The sequence below is a fragment of the Akebia trifoliata genome, chromosome 3 (assembly GCF_017979445.1).
Source record: "Akebia trifoliata isolate Shusen 1 chromosome 3, ASM1797944v1, whole genome shotgun sequence".
In the NCBI taxonomy this organism is placed as follows: domain Eukaryota; kingdom Viridiplantae; phylum Streptophyta; class Magnoliopsida; order Ranunculales; family Lardizabalaceae; genus Akebia; species Akebia trifoliata.
The window spans coordinates 4,269,511-4,289,599 of NC_141377.1; the positions used below are offsets into that span (position 1 = coordinate 4,269,511).

The following is a 20,089-nucleotide window of genomic DNA, read 5'->3' on the forward strand; positions in this document are numbered from 1 at the left end:
ATGATCTTTTAAGTAATTTTTAATATGTTTAATTTTTCTTTTCTTTTATAAAGTGGATTAATAGATGCTCAATTACAAAATCATATTTTATATAGATAAAAATATTTTTTTTTAATTATTTCATACTAGATTGGTTCAGCTGTAATTTCATAAACTCGCCCAAGTTTTTTTGAAAGTACCAAGTTTAAAAAAAGAAAAAGGAGAACTTCTATTGTCACACCAACTTTCTTTTAGTGTCACCCTAATTCATATGTAATCATCAAAGAATTCACACATCTTGGAGTGACATTAGCAAAGACTGGTGTGGTAATAACAACTCTAAAAAGATGAGTTTTAAAAGAGAAGATCCAACACAAAGTCCAAGTCATGTACAATTTAAAAAGCTCTTCCCCACATAATCCAAATAATTCCTAAAGAGAGATGGGGAGGGGATGGGATGGGATGGGATGGGATGGGCAGGGAGGCTAGCTTGGTGGGTATGGGTGATGTCCCCACACCCTAATAAAGAATAAAGTAAATCCTCATCTGGTCCCACACATCCCTTCCAGTCCCATGGGTTAAGGGCATTGTCTCTCAAATCACAATCTTTTTTTATTTAAACAAATTATATTGCCACACCAATTATATGTTTTTTTATAATAATCAAACAACGGTTAAGGGTGTGCCACATCATTAAGAAGGTTACATCCGACCGTTCAAATTTCAAAGTTTAGTGATCGTCCCCTTTCAAGTACCTTATCTGAACGAGGGCCCCACCACACCCCCACCACTGATCTGACAAGGGGTGGGGGTGGGGGTGGGGGGATGAAAGTTACGTAAAAATGAGAAGATCCTCTGTAGCCCATTTCTTCTGTAGTTCTTTGTAACTAAAAACAACGGTTAAGGGTGTGCCACTTCATTAGGAACGTTACGTCTGACTGTTTAAATTTAGTGACCGTCCACTTTCAACCATCAAATCTGAACAAGAAAAATATGCTTTTTTTTATATATATTTTTTTTCAAATCTCATCAAACTCACTAGTACAAAAAGATTGTTTTTTTTTTTTTTTTTTTTTTCTTTTCAAATTGATGTTTTTGTAGGTTGTAGAAAATGAGCTACAAAGGAACCACTCCCTAAGAAAAAAAAAAAAAAAAAAACAGGAGAGAAAACCAAGAAGGGAAGAGGGAACAAGTCCAACAATAATCCATCTCACACCTTCGAATCCTCAATCACTCATATGAATAGTTCTATTATTCTTTTTATTTTTTGAGTGGGGGACGAGGTAGAAAGCGAAATCGAATGACTTTTCAAAAGAAAAAAAATAATTGGAAAAGGGTACAACTGTTAACAAATAGAAATAATTATCCACACCCGAAATTCCATATTGATAACTATCCAATTTCATTTTTCGATCTGTTATAAATAAATAAAAAGTTGGTGTGACAATATAAACTCTCTTTATTTTTAAAGTGAGTGGTTTATCCTCATAAATAACATTAGCAAACCTTACAAAAGCTCATAAAATCTTAAAACACATGGCCAATAAAATCAAAAGACATTATTGCCCCCAAACTATTTATCATAATTTACCAACATGTCTCATCAATGATTGAACATTGACCAAATTGGAATCAACCCCAAAAGCCAAAAAGATTCTCAAATCACCTCATAAAGGGTACAATGGTCCTTTTCTTACTTCTCCTATGTATATATCATTACATGGAGAAAACATTTTCATTTGAGTAATTTATAGGAAATATGAGTCCACGCATAATAACATAAAGTTTTATAGAAACTTTAAGACCAGACCCACCAACCCAAGGGCTCAGTTCCCTCATTATGCTGTTGATTTTCTGCAGCCGTAAGCACGTTAATAAAGTAGCTCCGACCATCTACACTTCCTTCATCTTCCTCTGATTGGAGACCATCAACATGGCCCACGTAGTCATGATAATCATCGGCAGGGAAGTAAGAATCACCACTGTCCACAAGCTGTGGACCGTCTTCGTCCAGCACTGCACTCCCACCACTTCCAGAGCTTAAATGGTCCTCAACCTTCAGACTAAGATGGACATCTACTACGTCGTCGGCATCGTGGGTCAGATTCAGTTGACCGGATTTCTGACCGATCACTTCTTTGGCCTGCAGCTTCTCAGTAAGGGAGACTACCTGCATTCCCACCCCCATCAAGCATAGGCATGCAACAGGATCACGTAGAAGTACAATTACCATAATAACCCTGTAATTGAAAAATACTTTCCTTTTTTCATCAAAAGAAAAGGGTTATATTCGTCTTTTTATCCTTCTGAAACATTATTGTCACAAAGTGGGAAAAAAAAGAGTAATGTTTTTCTGACGCCCCTCCACCATCACAAAACCATAGATCATTTGTCTCAGGAAACGCAAAATCATAAATCTTTTTCTTGTGTATCCCAAGGCAAATGATCTACAATTTTGAGATGGGACGTCACCGACATATTTTTAGAGTTTATATTGCCACACCAACATTTTCTATAACAAGCTGAAATTTTATATGACACACTACACAAATATATAAATACACCAAAAAGAGTAATGCTTATATCCAAGGCTTCATGAGACATTACAAAAGTTCATAATCTTGGATTTTTCTAAGATATCTTTGAAAAGTATTTATTATTTAGTCTTTCAATAATAATAAATAAGGGGAAAACAAATCATGTAAAGAGTCGTGATCCAGGTGTCCAGTTTTATGGGGACGTTAGCATTTTTCAACAAATTATTTTCCAATATTACTCCTCCCTATATTGTTTTTTAGTAAAAAAGATAAAGATATGTTAGTCTTTTACATAATAAATATATTTATTATGCCTTTAACTCATTGATATTGTTTATTAGGAAAAAAAATTAAGCAAATTCCGATAAATCATCTCTTAAAAGGCCTACCTCGGATTTGAGTTTCTCGTGCTCTTTGAGAATGGTGTTATAATTAGAGAGGAGGTCATCATAAGAAGCCTTAAGGAGATCGTAATCTCTCTCAAGTTGTTTAGTCTTCCAACGAGCTCGTCGATTTTGAAACCAGACTGCAACTTGTCTCGACTGCAATCCAAGCTTCTTGGCAAGCTGGGTCTTACGCTCGGGCTCCAACTTATTCTCCACTTCAAAGCTCTTTTCCAAGAATTGAACCTTAAATGAAAAAATATTTACCCATCAATAATATCATCATCGAAACCTCTTATCCTAAATATTTGGAGCTGGCAAACAAATTCTATTCCTCCATTCAATTTGACTAGAGCCAAGAAATTATCTTCATTTATGCTTTAACCATATATATTTAGAATCTTCAACTTGAATGTTCATTATATGGATAATCAAGAAAAATAACTATAAATCCATTAAAAGGAGAAATGTTGGGGATCAAGTGGGAATTTCCACAAAAGATGGAAATTTTTTTTTTTTTTTTTTTTCTTTTTTTTTGAGGGGGGAGGGGGTTGGGGAGGGTTTGATTTAATTAAACAACCCTCCATGTTTAGGTGTCTTAGAAATATCCATATTTTCAAACTGATGACATATCCACTATACATCATTCTACGCAAATAAATTAATGAAAAATGACTTAAATGCCCTCATCTTCACCTATAACCTAAAACCCTTGATTTTTCTTCTTAAAACCAGACATTTTACTTTTAGGTAAAATCTATAACTTTTATATTTAACCATGAGACCTCAAGGATAAGATAAAAATTTTGGCGAAGTAGAAGACAATAGAAATTTGGATAGAAAAATCAAGGGTTTTCTACAAGGGTTTAAGTGAGGTTATATTGAAAGAATCAAGATCAAGTAAGGTGTACCGTTCTTATAGAATAGGAATGGTATCTATGTGGCATGTATATTAGGAATTTAAAATACAGAGAGCTCCTAACGAAGCCATTTTCTACGTTGTACTCGAGAGCGGATTCTCTATAGTGATATTAAATGGTTGAAGGACAACCACGTCGCATAGCCACAAAATCTGTTTCGTTAAAAAATTGGAGATCATGGACCGTCCATCTTCAAAACCTTCATCAGACTCAAAAAATTCTTTTTTTTTTCAAAAGAAAATTCCAACTGTAACATACACCATGATTCATACAAGGCTGAGTTCTTTGATTTTATTTTCAAAATTTCAATCTCTACTAATTAAAAGGAACTACAGGGTACTATACAAGGAAGATGCACCACAGAGGATCCGCTCCCATTGTACTCAACCCAATGTGTTTAATCTCCAACCAAAATGTGCCACGCAGACATTGTATGCTATTATAGGAAAGGGACACTACTCTTGATCACGACTCATTGAAAATGACATATTGAAGATGAGGTTTAATAATAGATTAAAAATAATGTACCATAGACATTGAAGCGCTTGAAGACGAGAGCATTGAGATCATTTTCCATTAGTCTATTTAGAGAATTCTAATGTTAAGTGAACATGTCATTAAATTTGAAAACATAGGGAATCTCAAATATTCACCAAAGACATAATGGTATATGTCTAAATCACTCCCCCTCCAAAAAAAATAAATAAATAAATAAATAGAACAGATGTGAATATGATCAAGATAAAAGAAATTCTTTAAGTAGGACATATCTTAAAAAATCACAATGTGTTCGATACGGATCGGATCATCGAGTAAGTGGTCAAGTAAGTGGATCACTAACCTGGTCCGGAGTGAGACGACGCTTCTTTTCTTGCAATTGTTCGTTGTAAAATTCTTCATCGATTAGTTCATCCGATGAGCTGAAAAAGGGTCTTCTCTTCGAGATTTCCTCCATGTTCAGCATTGATCTTGACCCTATAAAAAAGATCAATATTTTTCAATCAAGAATAAAAATTTCAAAAGTTAGCAAAAATTTGAAAAATGGGTGTTTGTATTTATAAACAAAAAGCTTTTCTATGAGATGGATTTACAGAAAATTCAATTTTTAATTTTGATAGAAGAATAATTGAAAACAAACAAGAAACTTGGTGGAAAAAAGATTGTGAGAATTAATTGCTTCTAATCCAAACAACCCCCAAATCTCTAATTTTGGTTTTAAAAAAATTAAAATTAAAATTTTGATATGAAAACAAAACAAATAACAAATGTGGGTGGAAAAATATAATCTAAGAATTAATTTTTTTTTAAAATCCAAATAACCCAAATCTTTAATTTTGGGAAAGAAAAGAACTGATGGGAGGACACAATCATGTAAAAAAGAGAAACTAACAAGGGTAATATTGGAAAAAAAGTTTAAAAAAACAAAATACCTCGTAGAACAGGATCTCCGATCCCTGAAAGAAACATGTTTCCATGACAGATGGCATCGAAGTAGAGACGGTTAGAATCCATATAAAACAGTACGGAAGTGTAATATGTGTGTCAGATTTCCGGCTATATATTCCGGCTAAAAGAAAACCCCAAAACCCACTAATTCTCTCTTTGATTTGTTTCTTAGTTTCTCAGAAGATTGTGAGCTTGTGACGGAAAAAACTGGTACTCCACAGCAATCTTGTCGGACACTCCAACGGACAGAGACAAAATCCCATCACGGAAACAATTTTTCTAAACTCCGGTGGGATTTTCCGGTCAGTGTGTCAGATCGTCGACTCTTCAGAAAATTCTGAAGCTGAAGTTAAATAGAAGTAGAGGGGATCATTTTATATAGTTTATAACTTTTATAATGGGGGTGATTTAGACATACCCCTCCATATTTTGGTTAATATTGGGGACACCCCTGTGTTTTTAAACTAATGACATATGAGCTTTGACCTAGATTTTGTTGCGAACATGGTTTTTAAATTCGGTATCGCTTCTCGTCTCGTTCAGCTCCAATACCAAGTTGTCTCAGATGAGTTTTCCGATATGTTTGAGACGTCTCATGAGATAACTCAAAAAATTGAACGAGAGACATAAAACTCGATCAAAAAATGACTTTGTGAGTTGGTCTCGTTCAACTTTGATACCGAGTTAACTCGGACAATACATCTCGATCTCGGATTAGTTTAAAAATCATGGTTGTGAAACAAATCTAAAATGACTTAAATGATGTCGATTAAAGCTCTGATTGCAAATATCGATTTGAGTAATGTCTCATCTCATTCATGGACGAGTCAACTTGTCTTGGTTGAGATCATGGTTTCACGTTTGTTGTGGAAATGGGTTCTTAAAGGTCTTTGGGCTTTTATTAGAGCTAAAAAGGTGGATCTTTGAATATTTAGGTTTTTGTGCCTTTTGTTGGTATTTTAACTTAAAAGACACTTTTTGTGGACTTTTTTTAATGCGACCTGTGCAAATTGGGGTGTCTACAATATATATTTAAATTTTTAAAAAAATTATTTATTTTAATTAATATAATCCCGGTTGACTTAGCTGAGTTTATTAATTAGACTATATTTTCAAACTCTCATCCAAGTCATCTCGTCTATCTCACAAGATTATGTATAGTTTAGACATCATGTCTATCCATCTCGGTCATGGACAATACTGAGATGACTTGAGCAAGTCTTTAGTTTTAGACGAAATTTGAAATCATGATTCAAGCTCTTCAATTTCAATGAGAAAATTATGTTAATCCATTCATCCTCAATTTCAATCCATTATTTTTAGTCTTGCGTCTCTTGTTAAAATCCTTAATTTTCTATATCCAAAATCTCATCATCTTCTACTTCTAAGATCCATTACTGTTCTTGAGGTTTGTAAATTGCAAGTTGAAGTAGGTAGAATCTTGATGTTGAAGATGAGCATAAAAGATTTTACCCACCCTTGTACTTCTCTAAAATTCTTAACTTGTACTTGATTTTTGAAAATCAAGAAGACGGTAAAATATTCTACCTAAAGGTTGAAGATCATTTTATTTTGGAAGGAAATAAAGTTGTTTCCATTAAACGATGAAGATGAGGGTAGTTACGTCTTTCATATTACTCATTTAAAAATTTCAAACCCAAGGGGTTGGCCTAGTGCCAAGCCAAGCCTTAATAAGATCCTCGGGAAGGGTATCTCAAGTGTTTGAAACCCCATGAAGCGATGAATTCCTCCAAGGTTCGATTGATCCTCAACTCAACCAGTTACCCATAGGACTTTTCAAAGGGGCGGTGCGTGTGACCATGGTATTAGTTTCACCAAAAGGGTGAGAATACTCACGATAACTAATATATATATATATAGGAAATGTTCAGCACCAAACATTTTGGCAAAACATTTTGCAAAATATGGGTTAGAAGTTTTGGAATGGGCTGATTTTTGGTGAGGATGATCTCTACGGTGAGGAGATCATCATCACCAAAAATCAGCCCATTCCAAAACTTCTAATCCCATCAAAAATAATTTACAAAAAATGGACGGTTCATGATTTTTCAACTTGTAAACATGGGTTAGAAGTTTTGGAATGGGCTGATTTTTGGTGAGGATGATCTCCTCACCGTAGAGATCATCCTCACCAAAAATCAGCCCATTCCAAAACTTCTAACTCATTATTTTGAAAAATGTTTCGTCATAAAGTTAGCCATTGAACGCTACCCATGTTTATATATTACTCTCTCATAGAAGACCTAGGTCAAAAGGTGTATCATTAGTTTGAAAATAAGGGGTATTTCTAATATTGACAAAAACATAGAGACATATCTAAATCACCCTAAATTATAAATCGGAAAAATCCCTCCAATTAAATTTTCAATTATCTTGAAGAAAACAAATTTTCGATAATGTAAATTTTTATACAATGGGAATAGGGAAGAACTTTGAAGAGACGAGTCCACTCACAAGTTTTGAAAGAACTCTCCCATGTATGTGACTCGCTGCTCATTTTGATTATTATTTGAGATACCCCCCTTATGTTTTTAAATTGGGTGATATGCCCCTTAAACTCGATCTTCTCTATCTACTAATGAAAAATGACCTAAAAAACTTTGATTTTTCTTCTCAAAATTAGTCATCTTTAATTTTTTGAATATGAAGACGATGCTGAGATGATGGTGCTAGTGATGGTAATGATGACGATGGATATGGGGATGGAGATGGTGACAATGAGACTGATGAGGGTGACATGTCATCAAGTATAAAAATACAACGAAGGTAGTATGCTATCATTCCTCTCTTTTTTAATTAATAATCTGTTGATTTGGTGAATATTTGAGTTACCCCCTTGTTTTCAAACTAACAACACATTGCTTGACCTCAGTCTTCTCCGAGAGACTAATGAAAATTTATGGAAAAAAAAAAACAAAATATTATTTGTAAAAGGAAATGCATAGCCCAAGCCCAAACCCAAATTTTGTCAGATTCAAATATCTAAACGTAAGCCCGACCTGATGTGGGTTGAACCCGTTGGTTTCTGGTTGGGGTGGCACTAGTTGGACTTTGGACTCCTACTTTGATAGGGCTTGGATCGGATTGGACCTAGAACCAATCCGATAAGAAACGGATTGGAAACCTTCTTAGAATAGGTTTTAGTGGATCTCAATATTAGAATCTTAACCGGATCCAATAACATTGAATCGAATTCGGATTGGATCAAATCCGACTAGATATATAAAATAAAAGTAAACCCCTTATATTTAAATAAAATATATAATATAATTTTCGTACTTTCTCATACATTATCGGATCAGGACATGGTTGACCCAGAATCAATTCGATAGGTTACCAAATTGGATCTTTAACGAAACCAAATCCTCCATCTAGCTCTAAAGTTATCAAATCGAAACGGATCAAATTTCGGGTTAGAGCCAATCCATTGACAGCCCTACCCTACGTTTATATTTGTAGAATTGATAGGTATATAGAAAAAGGCTCCAACCTTCATCTTTAGAAAAATAAAAAATAAAAAAATTCAACTACAACTTGGTTACCAAATGTGAGACAGATAACTGATGTCTTTAATAAAGCCAGCATGAACTGATCTACAACTACGATGATACAAAGAATATATTTGTATATCAAGGTTTTAAAACTCGTTTTGCCTTCTCATTTCATCCATAAACAAGATCAAGTCGTCGCAAATGAGTTTTCCGATACGTTTGAGTCCTATAGTTCAACAATGAAAAAAATGAAGTTGTAAATCTCGTCCGATACGTTTAACTTGCCTATCCATCTCGTTGATAGACGATAATACCAAGACTTATGGGATGAGTCATCTCGATCTCGAACGACATTTAAAATCATGGCTTGTTGTCAAATTGGCTAACTACCTGGTCGACCCAGATCACCAATTAACTTAGAGAATTATCATAAAATCTACACCGATCGGATGGTCTTAATTATCATATATATATATATATAGGAGTATACCCTTTTATTTCCATGTGTTGTGCAGTTGTGGACCAATGTTTTTAGATGATAGAATATCCATGATTAAAATAGAGTTCCTCTCTTGAAAAGGAAATGTGGTCCAACAACAAATAACTCTAAGAATCTTTTTAAGGTAAGATCAATAGAAATCAGTATTATTTTTTATTTTATCTTTTTTTTCATTTTATGAAGAAATTTTTTATTATTTCCCACTTAATTAATGGAATCAAGAAAACAACCACTATATCTTTTGAATTCTTGGTCCAAAATTATTAACTTCATCCTTTTCAACATTTTAAAACCTGTAAAATAATTTTTAAATATTTTATTACATTATGTAGAACTTATATATCTCAGGTGTATTATATACAAGGATGGAGTGATTGAAAAAGATATTACTCATGGAATCAAAAGTGGATGATTAAAGTGGAGGTACACTTCTTTAGTATCATGTGGATGCATACCAATCAAAGTAAAATGAAAATTTATAAGACATTAGTAAGACTAATTATACTTTACAGAACTAACGGTGTGTTTGGATTGAGAGAAATGAGGAGAAAAATAAATTTATTAAAAAAAATAAGAGAAAATAAAGCTTGTTTGGTTTAATAGTACACAAATATAAGTTCAGAGAGAAAAAAGGGTAGAATTGTAATTTTAAATGTTATATCATCCATGAACTTTTCTTTTCTCTCCATTTCTATTTGATTTAGATGGTTTGCACATGTTTAACAAAGGTCGATTACAACCCTAATTAGAAAAATAAATATTCAAGTTGAAGATCCTGAAAACGAGTAGAAGACTCAAAAAGTCACAAATAGAGACAATGAAAGTAGATATGAATTTACACTTAATAACATAAGAGTTGACTTTAGGATAATCTTTGTGATAATTAAGACTTCATTGTTATTAAAATTTATACGTGTAATAACTAATAACGTTATTTCCTCTATTATCAACATATGCCCATGCGCTATCTAACACTTTATATCATTTGAAATATTGAATTCAATCATGGACACAATTCCTTATTCACTCTAGCGACGTTGGAGCACAACGATCCGATGCCCTTTTACCCCTATTTGGTAACTAAGAATATGATCTTTATTACCATAAATCAGTATCCAAGTTAAATTAATGTATATAAAGAATGAAATAAAGGAAAAAAGATGTGGTGGAACCTTTCTTAGAGAGGTTTTTTTTTCTTCACCAGTAATAAGGCGAGGGACTTCAATTATGTTGGTATCTTTTGACAAGTAATGGGATTGGAATAAAAAAGAAAAAGAAAAAAAAAAATCTTTTGAAGTCTAGAAAAAGGTAGGGAATGTGGAGAGGAGAAAAGTGGGTGGGGAGGCTGTTGGGGTGGGGGATATAAATGAAATCTATAAAGAGTATCAACGTGCGGATCTATGCTTTTGAGATATATATGAATGGGGATGGTGATGTTGATAGTGATGATAAAGTGGAACAGAGTAAGGTAGTGTTGCTTTATTTCCTTCTTTCTTTTACAAATGGGACCAAATACTAGCTATGATCATGTTCAACATGCATAACTATCCATCCGTGCGAATAGATAGCTATCCATTTTCATATCCTCTATCCGTGCAAATAGATAGATGAATAATGCTGAAGTGACCTCAAGATTGTACCTCACATCACACATCTTGACGTGAAAGTGTATAGGATCCATAAATATTTTTCATCAATGCGAATAAATAGATGAATAATGCTGAAGTGACCTCAAGATTGTACCTCACATCACACATCTTGACGTGAACCATAAATGTTTTTCATCAATACACGGGTTGAAAAAGCATCTATGGTTCCTATGCACTTTCACATCAGGATGTACGATGTGAGGTACAATCTTGAGGTCACTCCAACTCCAACACAACTCTAGATAGATACGTGACAAGTTTTGTCTATGGAGCATTTCATTAAGAGAGATTCTATTGCCACACCAACTTTTGGTAATGCCAACCTAATTTATAGTAAATCACCAAAAAAAAATTAGCACACATCTTGGGGTGGTGTTAGCAAAAAGTTGGTGTGGCAATATAAGTTCTCTTCATTAAAATCTTGATTGGTTCCTCTTATTTGTAAATTTAGTGGATAATCTGTTGACAATCTTTTAATTCATACTTACACTTTTCTTTTTAGCATTCAATGGGTATTCCTTAAGATCTGTTCAATCTTTATTCCAAAGTTGCCAATACGCGACTTTTTCTACTAGAAAACTATTGGTGGGTTCTTTTACTATTTGTTGAGATTTGTGGGAAGAATCAAAATGACCAACACATTTTATGAAAGGAAATAAGCATGAATATTACGATGTCGTCAACATGATCTAGGTTTTATATTTATTTTTGACGCAAACAATTTGATAATTTAAAATGTGTATTTTTCGAGGCAATTTGGGAGTGTATCAATGGAATCTGGGGAGTCTTATTTTGAGTCTGGTGTGTTTTCTTTTATTCTTCTCTTTTGTTCTATACAAAGTAGTTCTTTTTTCAATAATAAATCTTAGAATAATGCTGAAGTGAGTTCAAGATTGGACCTCACATGGCACACCTTGACATGAAAATGTATGGGAACCATAGATGCTTTTCCTCGAGCTTTTCACGTCTAGATGTGCGATATAAGGCCCAATCTTGAGGTCACTTTAGCACGACTCTAAATCATATATGCATGACAGAGCTCAATAATGTTGGAATAATGCTGAAGTGACGTCAAGGTTGGACCTCTCATCGCACACCCTGACGTGAAAGTGTATGAGAATCATATATGCTTTTCCTCAAGATACGAAATGAAAAAACATCTATGGTTTTTATCCACTTTCACGTCAAGATGTGCGATATGAGATCCAATCTTGAGGTCACTCCAGCACAATTCATAATCTTGCACTATGTAACAAGATACATGTCTCAGTGTCTGACACCATGCCTATGTCCAACTTTGATACGAAGTGTTAGACAACCTGATTGATAAGAAGAAGAAATAAGGTTTGTAAGTATTTTTTCTGGTTTCATGATGCGTGAAGCGCATGAAATATTGATCATATATGTCTAGCCTAGGCGAACCGTTCAAATTCAAACACCTATGCGATCATTTGTACCAATGTTAACCAAGGACTCGTTTTAGGCTCCAAGAATCGCAACTAGGCAAAGCATAATGCCTAAACAAAGCTTTGACCACCCTTGATCCTTCTCTAGGACCACTGAAAAGTTTTAAACTGGAGAAAGGACATGGCCGTGATATTACTTCAATTTTCGTTTTTAATTTGTTGGGAAATACATACAATACTACTTGTCTAAGAGGACTACAGTACAAAATTTAGCAAAAGAAAATAAAAATTAATCTGCTAATACTACGTGAAAAAATTGAAAAATTTTACAAGAAAATTTGGTGGGCCAAGGCCCACGATAATTAAAAATCGAATTTGGGATTTTTTCACGTTGTGTAAGTCTAATTTGAAATGGAAAATCGGCGCTAAGCTGATGAACCAATGGCATGAAGTTGTCCTGAAAAAATTGAGATTGGTAAAGTAAAGAGAAAATTGCAGGAAAAGTGCATTAAGAAATTAAGTGTTTGAATTTTGCTCTTTATTTTCTTGTATATATCACACATTCATTTGACTCGGCCAAAAACCAGTTCAAATTGAATATGAGCAGAGAATGGAGTGATTCAAGTTAGACCAAACTTGGTGGGATGGCACCATGGCTGACCTAACTTGACAGCTTCCACTGGTTGCTAGCATGGGTGCCCTATGTTGTGTAAATGTCTTGTATTCTGTTGGCACTACGTTGAGTTGCGAGGGTGCACGGGCCACTGGGGTCCCGTTGTCCAGTCAAAGAGTGGGGTGAAAGGCGTGGAGCCTTCGGACCAATTATTTTAGGGTTACTAAAAAAAAATTATGTTATATTTTTCTTTAGGATTTTTTCTATTTTTGGGGGTTTTTTATTTTTATTTTATTTATTTATTTATTTATTTATTTATTTATTTATTGAGATAGATGTGCTTAGCAACTCCCAATTTCATAAATAAATATCTCTAGGGATGTAAAACGAAGGAAAGAAACTAGTGATCATTCTTGATCTGATCCATGGACATATGCACACTGTTGAATCACGTAAATTCTTGTGTTGTATGTGATTTTTGTTATCTTTACTACTTTGTTTCTTTTTTCCTTTTTTCACACCTCCGATTTTTTTCATATCACATTCACGCTCTATACAAAGATGACTTGGACGAGTTAGACGAAACAAAGGTTTTTTTTTTCAAATCTGGAAACTAGAAGAAAAAAATGATGAATCTTGGCCATGGCATTGTTGAGAAAAAAAATCGAAGAAATGGAGAATCTTAAAATAAGATGCAATCACGACGATTTACGTGATTCCCTTGTCAAGATTGAGGTGGCAGGACCAGCTTGATACAAGTTGAGGCCTATGGAGAAAATTCTAAATATTAATATTAGAAAAATTAATTAAAATTTTATTTTCTAGTTTCTTGAGATGAAAAATTACTAATTAACTTTTGGTGCTCAAATTTTGTTAACATATCATTTTCAATAGACGATATGACTAATTAAATTAAAACACAAACAAAAAAATCAAACTAAATCCAAAATAGGTTTAAAAAATTTCTTTTATCCATTAAAAAAATTACCAATAAATAAATAAATTGATTATGTGAGATTTAACTGAGGATAAATAGATTAAAAAATATTAATTAAAATAAAAAGACTAATTGAAATTATTTTTAATTAATTCAAACATTTAATTCATCTTTATAAGATTGTCCTATTTGCGTCTCAATGTTCCAAATTAAGTCGAATCTCTTTATAGGTTTTTAAGTTATTTATAAAGAAAGATGGAGTGTGTATGAAAGAGAAATAAATTTGAGAGAGAAGATGAAGGTTTACATTTGAGACTTAAAGATGGAGTTTCAAGTAAACTTTAAGGGAAGAAATAATAACATATATTTAATGGTGATTCCTTTTATATATATAGCAATAGAAAAAATCCTAAATTTTTCATTTTTTCCTTGACTTTATATATTTTCATTAGTTTTGAATAAAAACTAATAATATATCAAAAAAGAACGACAAGATGGCAATCCAATCATCAACCTGAGAAGGGTTGATCAAAGAAAAAATAAATCAATGATCTAACTCGTATAAGCTTGGATAAAAGCCTTTATTTGATGATTCAAAAAAAAGAGGGAACAATTGAAAACCTTTAGCATGGGTGATTTAAGGAAAATGAATTATGAGAAAGACTCGTCATTTTCTCGTATACTCAAACCCAAAATTCCTAAAAATTCAACCCCCTTTCCTACTCTCATCGTCATCATTTCCTCATAACTCTAACTCCCTTGATTTTATAAAACATGTGAATATAAAGGAAAAGGAGGAGTCGATGGAAATCCTAGCAATGAATAGGATCAAAAAGGCAATTTCAATTTCAAATAGGGACCTTTCTGACCCATTCATTCCTAAAACTCCCCAAAGCTATCCCCCCCTTTCCAATACCCTCAACCAAACATAATTGCTTTCTCCAATGCGTAATCTCTTGTCTTTAACTAAACAAAAAGAGACTCATCCCACCATTCAAACTAATCTAGGGTTTGCAACTTTGAAGCATCCTAACCATTCATTTTATTTCCTTATTTGAATTCTAAAGTAAGTAATGTATCCTCTCTGAACTCAACTTTTCTTATGTCCTTCAATGTTAGACACACGGGCATCTATCAAACTACCTAAATTTATAGAGATACATGTCTTTATAGTCATTTATTAGGTATCAATTTTCATAAAGAATCTTTAGGGGATATTTTACAACTCAGTCGTCATCATTATATAGTGAATTTGCTTCTTCTTTTTTGTTTGACCATAATATCCTTACTATTTTGTAAAAAATTAATGTTCCGTCATACTTTTTAATATCTTGAAGTTTTGTTAACATATCATTTTCAATAGATGATATGACTAATTAAATTAAAACACAAACAAAAAATCAAACTAAATCCAAAATAGGATTAAAAAATTTCTTTTATCCATTAAAAAATTACCAATAAATAAATTAATTAATTATGTGAGATTTAATTGAGGATAAATAGATTAAAAAATATTAATTAAAATAAAAAAACTAATTGAAATTATTTTTAATTAATTCAAACATTTAATTCACCTTTATAAGATTGTCCTATTTGCGTCTCAATGTTCCAAATTAAGTCGAATCTCTTTATAGATTTTTAAGTTATTTATAAAGAAAGATCGAGTGTGTATGAAAGAGAGAAGATGAAGGTTTACATTTGAGACTTAAAGATGGAGTTTCGAGTAAACTTTAAGGGAAGAAATAATAACAGATATTTAATGGTGATTCCTTTTATATATATAGCAATAGAAAAAATCCTAAATTTTTCATTTTTTCCTTGACTTTATATATTTTCATTAGTTTTAAATAAAAACTGATAACATATCAAAAAAGAACGACAAGATGGCAATCCAATCATCAAGCTAAGAAGGGTTGATCAAAGAAAAAATAAATCAATGATCTGACTCGTATAAGCTTGGATAAAAGCCTTTATTTGATGATTCAAAAAAAAGAGGGAACGATTGAAAACCTTTAGCATGGGTGATTTAAGGAAAATGAATTATGAGAAAGACTCGTCATTTTCTCGTATACTCAGACCCAAAATTCCTAAAAATTCAACCCCCTTTCCTACTCTCATCATCATCATTTCCTCATAACCCTAACTCCCTTGATTTTATAAAACATGTGAATATAAAGGAAAAGGAGGAATCAATGGAAATCCTAGCAATGAATGGGATCAAAACGGCAATTTCAATTTCAAATAGGGACCTTTCTGATTCATTCATTCCTAAAACTCCCCAAAGCTATTCCCCCCTTTCCAATACCCTCAACCAAACATAATTGCTTTCTCCAATTCGTAATCTCTTGTCTTTAACTAAACAAAAAGAGGCTCATCCCACCATTCAAACTAATCTAGGGTTTGCAACTTTGAAGCATCCTAACCATTCATTTTATTTCCTTATTTGAATTCTAAAGTAAGTAATGTATTCTCTCTGAACTCAACTTTTCTTACGTCCTTCAATGTTGGACACACGGGCATCTATCGAACTACCTAAATTTATAGAGATACATGTCTTTGTAGTCATTTATTAGGTATCAATTTTCATAAAAAATCTTTAGGGGATATTTTACAACTCAGTCGTCATCATTATATAGTGAATTTGCTTCTTCTTTTTTGTTTGACCATAATATCCTTACTATTTTGTAAACAATTAATGTTCCCGTCATACTTTTTAATATCTTGAAGTTTTGTTAACATATCATTTTCAATAGATGATATGACTAATTAAATTAAAACACAAACAAAAAATCAAACTAAATCCAAAATAGGATTAAAAAATTTCTTTTATCCATTAAAAAAATTACCAATAAATAAATAAATTGATTATGTGAGATTTAACTGAGGATAAATAGATTAAAAAATATTAATTAAAATAAAAAGACTAATTGAAATTATTTTTAATTAATTCAAACATTTAATTCATCTTTATAAGATTGTCCTATTTGCGTCTCAATGTTCCAAATTAAGTCGAATCTCTTTATAGATTTTTAAGTTATTTATAAAGAAAGATGGAGTGTGTATGAAAAAGAGAAATAAATTTAAGAGAGAAGATGAAGGTTTACATTTGAGACTTAAAGATGGAGTTTCGAGTAAACTTTAAGGGAAGAAATAATAACAGATATTTAATGGCGATTCCTTTTATATATATAGCAATAGAAAAAATCCTAAATTTTTCATTTTTTCCTTGACTTTATATATTTTCATTAGTTTTAAATAAAAACTGATAACATATCAAAAAAGAACGACAAGATGGCAATCCAATCATCAAGCTGAGAAGGGTTGATCAAAGAAAAAATAAATCAATGATCTGACTTGTATAAGCTTGGATAAAAGCCTTTATTTGATGATTCAAAAAAAAGAGGGAACGATTGAAAACCTTTAGCATGGGTGATTTACGGAAAATGAATTATGAGAAAGACTCGTCATTTTTCTCGTATACTCAGACCCAAAATTCCTAAAAATTCAACCCCCTTTCCTATTCTCATCGTCATAACTTCCTCATAACCCTAACTCCCTTGATTTTATAAAACATGTGAATATAAAGGAAAAGGAGGAATCGATGGAAATCCTAGCAATGAATAGGATCAAAAAGGCAATTTCAATTTCAAATAGGGACCTTTCTGACCCATCCATTCCTAAAACTCCCCAAAGCTATCTCCCCCTTTCCAATACCCTCAACCAAACATAATTGCTTTCTCCAATTCGTAATCTCTTGTCTTTAACTAAACAAAAAGAGACTCATCCCACCATTCAAACTAATCTAGGGTTTGCAACTTTGAAGCATCCTAACCATTCATTTTATTTCCTTATTTGAATTCTAAAGTAAGTAATGTATTCTCTCTGAACTCAACTTTTCTTATGTCCTTCAATGTTGGACACACGGGCATCTATCGAACTACCTAAATTTATAGAGATACATGTCTTTGTAGTCATTTATTAGGTATCAATTTTCATAAAGAATCTTTAGGGGATATTTTACAAGTCAGTCGTCATCATTATATAGTGAATTTGCTTCTTCTTTTTTGTTTGACCATAATATTCTTACTATTTTGTAAAAAATTAATGTTCCTGTCATGCTTTTTAGGGGAAATTATCAAAAAAAATACCAAAAAACAATTATTTACCAAAACAAATCCAATTTTTCAAATTTTTGAAAAAAGATACAAAAAACCGGTCTTTGAAATACTGGTTTTTCTCTCTCCTCAATTTTTTCTCAACACTTTCTCTCTCCTCTAATATTTTTTTAAAAAATATGAAATTTTTTTAAAAATCGATTTTTCTCTCTCCTCAATTTTTCTCAACACTTTCTCTCTCCTCTAATATTTAAAAAAAAAATGAATTTTTTTTAAAAATCGATCTTTGAAAGACCGATTTTTCTCTCTCCTCAATTTTTCTCACCCCTTTCTCTCTCCTTTATTATTAAAAAAAAATGAATTTTTTTAAATACCGCTTTTAGTTTTTAAATATTTAAATATTTATTTGAAAATTAATTTATTTTAAAATAGAAATAATGGCGCTTTTAGTTTTTAAATATTTAAATATTTAAATATTTATTTGAAAATTAATTTATTTTAAAATAGAAAAAATCAATACAAATATTAAAAAATTAATTTCTAGATTTTTTAAAGATTTATTCGATATCTAGAGTTTTAATTTTAGTATATTTCTATATAGATTCTCGTTGGATATTTTAATTATTAATTTTTAATAGAATTTATTTATTAAAACCGGTAGTTAAGTAATGACGTTTTTAGTTTTTAAATATTTACTTGAAAATTAATTTATTTTAAAATAGAAAAAATCAATACAAAAAAAAATTTTAATTTCTAAATTTTTTAAAGATTTATTTGATTTTTAGAGTTTTAATTTTTAGTATATTTATATTTCTATATATATATTTGATAAGAATTAATTTCTAGAATTTTTATTATCAAATATATATATATATATATATATATATATATATATATTTGATAAAAATCGATTTCAAGATTTTTAAGAGACATATCCGCTAAATAAAAAAGAGATTTGTTAATTTTTAGTTTTTTAAGAGACATGTTCGCGAAATAAAAAATAGAGTTGTTAATTTCTAGATTTTTAAGAGACGTGTCCGTGAAATTTAAAAAAATTTAAGAGATAGTATTTAAAAAAAATTCGGTTTTTTTTTTAATAATAAAGGAGAGAGAAAGGGGTGAGAAAAATTGAGGAGAGAGAAAAATCGGTCTTTCAAAGACCGGTTTTTAAAAAAAATCATTTTTTTTTTAATATTAGAGGAGAGAGAAAGTGTTGAGAAAAAATGAGGAGAGAGAGAGAAAAATCGGTCTTTCAAAGACCGGTTTTTAAAAAAATTTCATTTTTTTTAAATATTAGAGGAAAGAGAAAGTGTTGAGAAAAAATTGAGGAGAGAGAAAAAACCGGTCTTTTAAAGACCGGTTTTGTATCTTTTTTCAAAAATTTGAAAAATTGGATTTGTTTTGGTAAATAGTTTTTTTTTTGTATTTTTTTTTATAATTTCCCCTACTTTTTAATATCTTGAAGTGTCCAATTCCACAAATACTTTTCAAGTGTAAGAGCTTTATAAACTCAATGAAATGGATTTCATGGATACACAAAAAAATAAAATATATAAACAATCACTTCAAGCGGATTACAATGAGATTGGAGAGGGGCCTGCTCGATACAAGATGAGACTTAAGGCGAAAATTCTAAATAAGGCCTTTTTAGTATTTAATATATTAATATAAATAATATTATTTATTTATTTATATAATAGAAATTTATTTTCTCTTTTCTTGAGATGCAAAATTACTAATTAAGTTTTGGTATTCAAATTTTGCTAATATATCATTTTCAATAGATAATATGACTAATCAAATTAAAACACTATCTAAAAATCAAACTAAATCTAAAATAAGATTTACAAAAATTCTTTTATCAATTAAAAAAAATAGTTATCAATAAAATAAATAATAAAAATAAATAAATTGAGTATGTGAGGTTTAAATGACGATAAATAGATTAAAAAATAATGATGAAGAAAGAAAATATTTTTAACTAATTCAAACATTTAATTTATTTTTATAAGATCGTCATTTTTTGCGTTTTGATGCTCCAAACCAAGTCGAATCTCTTGCTACCTTTTTAAGTTGTTTATAAAAGAAAATAA

At 31.3% G+C, this 20,089-nt stretch overlaps 1 protein-coding gene across 2 annotated transcripts; it reads right to left on the bottom strand.

Annotated features, from left to right (window-relative positions):
* Window positions 1-1,496: 1,496 nt before the first annotated feature.
* LOC147405624 (homeobox-leucine zipper protein HAT5-like) lies at window positions 1,497-5,631 on the bottom strand. Of its 2 annotated transcripts, none has more exons than XM_086433420.1 (4): window positions 5,250-5,631; window positions 4,661-4,794; window positions 2,906-3,127; window positions 1,497-2,149 (listed from the first exon to the last, which is right to left on the bottom strand). In XM_086433420.1, the coding sequence occupies exons 1-4, from the start codon at window positions 5,329-5,331 to the stop codon at window positions 1,778-1,780; spliced, it is 810 nt and encodes a 269-aa protein (XP_086289546.1). In that variant the 5' UTR covers window positions 5,332-5,631; the 3' UTR covers window positions 1,497-1,777. The 2 variants fall into 2 exon arrangements, with proteins under 2 accessions (XP_086289546.1, XP_086289545.1); XM_086433419.1 differs by having other exon boundaries at window positions 2,906-3,145; window positions 5,250-5,630.
* Between the last annotated feature and the right edge of the window lie 14,458 nt (window positions 5,632-20,089).